This window comes from Salvia miltiorrhiza, chromosome 7 (assembly GCF_028751815.1).
Source record: "Salvia miltiorrhiza cultivar Shanhuang (shh) chromosome 7, IMPLAD_Smil_shh, whole genome shotgun sequence".
Taxonomy (NCBI): domain Eukaryota; kingdom Viridiplantae; phylum Streptophyta; class Magnoliopsida; order Lamiales; family Lamiaceae; genus Salvia; species Salvia miltiorrhiza.
In genome coordinates this window covers 52,780,230-52,783,539 of record NC_080393.1, presented here as the reverse complement: position 1 = coordinate 52,783,539, position 3,310 = coordinate 52,780,230, and the positions used below count along the sequence as shown (strand labels likewise).

The 3,310-nt window shown below is 37.9% G+C and overlaps 1 protein-coding gene across 1 annotated transcript; it reads left to right on the top strand.

Annotated features, from left to right (window-relative positions):
* Positions 1-446: 446 nt before the first annotated feature.
* LOC130994776 (40S ribosomal protein SA-like) lies at positions 447-3,055 on the top strand. The gene is made up of 5 exons (XM_057919840.1): positions 447-728; positions 1,458-1,720; positions 1,819-2,016; positions 2,220-2,418; positions 2,739-3,055. The coding sequence occupies exons 1-5, from the start codon at positions 590-592 to the stop codon at positions 2,852-2,854; spliced, it is 915 nt and encodes a 304-aa protein (XP_057775823.1). The 5' UTR covers positions 447-589; the 3' UTR covers positions 2,855-3,055.
* Positions 3,056-3,310: the final 255 nt, after the last annotated feature.

Genomic DNA, 3,310 nt, shown 5'->3' with positions numbered 1-3,310 from the left:
TTAACCGGCGGGTAATTGTTGTATTAGCTTCAAAAAAAATACTTGTTTCATAATACGCTTCATTTAATTTTTTTTCAACTTTCTTATAGATGTTTAATAACATGAAAACATGTCCTTATTTTTTCGAACTTAAGGCATTTAGGGTTACAAATAATGACGTAAGTTAGCAAATAATGCCATTTCCTCAGATTTAGAGTCATATTTAACTACCTCTCTTACACATTTTCTTACACAAGTGTACTTGTGTAAGAAAAGTGTAAGAACTTTTACGGAAAACGATGCAAACCTATCACCATCAATTGCAAAGTGGGTAGTTTTATAAGGCATCTTAACCAAAGTGGGTAATTTTGTAAGATAACTAACCAAAGTGGGTACTTTAAATTTCATCCCTAATTTAAATGCTTATTTGGACACATTGTTCCTGTTTTTTATTTTAAAATTATGAGGTATTTAGAGGCCCATGGGTATTTAAATAAGTCTGCTAAAGTAAAAAAAAAAAAAACTAAGGGCTCTAAGTAAGAAATAGCTCTTCGTCTAGGGTTTGTTGCAGACTTGCAGTCGGAAAAGACAAGCCTTTGAGGAAGCAGCCATGGCGAGCGGCGGTGGGCAAAGGGTGCTGTCGACGAAGGAGGCCGACATCCAGATGATGTTGGCATCTGAAGTTCACCTAGGCACTAAAAACTGCGATTTTCAGATGGAGCGCTACGCTTTCAAGCGCCGCAACGATGGTAAATTGCGATCGAATCAAAATGCCGTTTGGTGATGACAGATTTTCTTTTCTATAGTGCTAGTTTTACTATTTTCATTTTTTTTATGTGTGTACAATCTCCGGTTTGTTATGTGAATGGATTTAAGGTTTTGAAAACCATAGGGGTTAATGTACAATTCGTTTGTCGCAGCTTTTAACTGCTTGTCGTTTTGGGTGAATTGCTTTTCTATTGTTGCTAGGAACACTCATTTTGGCATTAGGAGATACACTTATTGGTTTCCTTTGACTGATTATCAGGATTGAGCTCTGTGAAGTTTTTGATGAAGTTGATATATGTTTCCTTGAATATTGTAGTTGCTTCAGAATAAGTAGTCGGGATTTTCTAATTGTCTGCTAGGATGATTATAGTGTGGATATGCCTTTATCAATTCTATTGTCTATTGAGCTCTGTAAAGTTTTTGATGGAGTTAATTTATGTTTCCTTGAATACTGCAGTTGGTTCAGAATGTAGTCAAAATTTTCCAATTGTCTGCTAGGATAATTACAGTGTGTATATGCTTTTATAAATTCTATTGTCCGTTTCTCTTGAATTGAACCTCCTAAGTTTAACAAATGCTTTTGAGTTAGTTAAGTTTATAACTGTGGCTGTCAAAGGTCGCAAAACCAATCAATTGCATTGTGATGTTGACTTTCCCCATGTTTGTCTGTGATTTGACTGTCTAACTTGCCCATATGATAAATCGATCAGGAATTTTTATAATCAATGTTGGGAAAACGTGGGAAAAGCTTCAAATGGCTGCAAGGGTTATCGTAGCTATCGAGAATCCCCAGGACATCATTGTCCAGTCGGCCAGACCATATGGTCAGAGGGCCGTGCTAAAATTTGCCCAGTATACTGGCACTCAGGCAATTGCAGGACGACACACCCCAGGAACTTTCACTAACCAGCTTCAGACATCGTTCAGTGAGCCGAGGCTCCTCATTCTTACTGATCCGAGAACTGATCACCAGGTCATTGCTCACTTATAGATTGGTTTTAACCCGTTGTAGTTTCATATTATTTTGGTTGGTGTTATCTATCATTGCTCTGATATTCTATTCTTTAACAGCCTATTAAGGAAGGTGCTTTGTCTAGCATCCCTATCATTGCCTTCTGCGATACGGATTCCCCTATGCGCTACGTTGATATTGGTATCCCGGCCAATAATAAGGGGAAGCACAGCATTGGCTGCCTGTTCTGGCTGTTGGCCAGGATGGTGTTGCAGATGCGTGGAGTAATTGCTCCAGGACACAAATGGGAAGTCATGGTAAATAAGTCTTAAATACTTTTTTTTTTATCAGGAAAAGGGGAATATTATAAAAAGATAACAGCAAGGTACCCGAAATAAGTCTTAAATACTTGGTCTCGTTATAATACTTTCTTGCGAGGCTGTGCTTTTTTCTATGTTTTTTTCCGAGTTTATTTAACTTGTCGTTTGCAGTGATGTCTCAATTAGAATTTTTTTGGCAGGTTGATCTGTTTTTCTATAGGGATCCTGAGGAGGCTAAAGCAGAAGAGCCCGAGGAGGTTCTAGCTCTCCCTGATTACGGTGATTATAATGCAGCTGCAGGTGGTGATTGGTCCAGTGCCCAAATTCCTGATTCCCAATGGGCACCTGATGCCGCTGGTGCAATTCCTCCTGTCGCAAGTGGTTGGACTGCTGATGCAGGTTTGTATTGTCTCTACTAGGTTCTATGATATCTACGAATTGTGGTTTTTAAATTTCCATCATCTATTATTTGAGATTTATTGTCGATGGAACTACTGTGGATGTAATAATATTCTAGGCTGAATGTATTTCTCGGTTTAGCTATTGTTGTCAATTGGGAAGGCTACATGATTTTTGTTTCATGCTAACTCGTGCATGCTGGTAGCGCGCATCTTACAATTTGAAGTTCTGATTATTGCTTTGAAATTTAATTACATTACGGTTTCAGGCTTTCTGAATTTGTTCATATTGCAAACCTAAAACTGTGCAACTAATTGCAGGTGTCGGAGGCGATGGATGGGATGCAGCAGCTGAGCCGCCAGCAGAAGCAGCAGCTGCCCCCGTCGATGTTGTTCCTGGTGTTGCTCCCGCAGTTGTTCTGACTGGCTGGGAATAGACAGTATCCAGTTTGATGTTTTTCTTTTCAATGCAATTTCTCTTATCCTGGTGTTTAAAATTTTGTAGTATGGTTTAGAGACATCAGGTCTTAAGGTTAATTTAAGTCTGAATTTTATTTGCTTGATGCTCTTGCTCATGACTAATATCAAATGAACACTTCTAATGAAAGAAAAGGAGTGGTGTCGTTATTCAACATTTATTCTATTTCTTCAAATTGAGATTTTATATTACAAATCTTCTGCTTTAACACCATTATTTACCAATGTTGTGTGCCAGTTGTGCTTTATTGCAAAAGAAATTAGAAAAAAAAAAAAAAGGTTTTGATGGCTGATTGCAAGGAAAAAAAGAGATGCACGGCATATTTGAATTATATTAATTGACTTGGGCAATGTGATTTTTTGTTCTAAATCTCCATGTGAGGCCTATTAACTTTCTTTTTCCTTTCTTGAGGTTA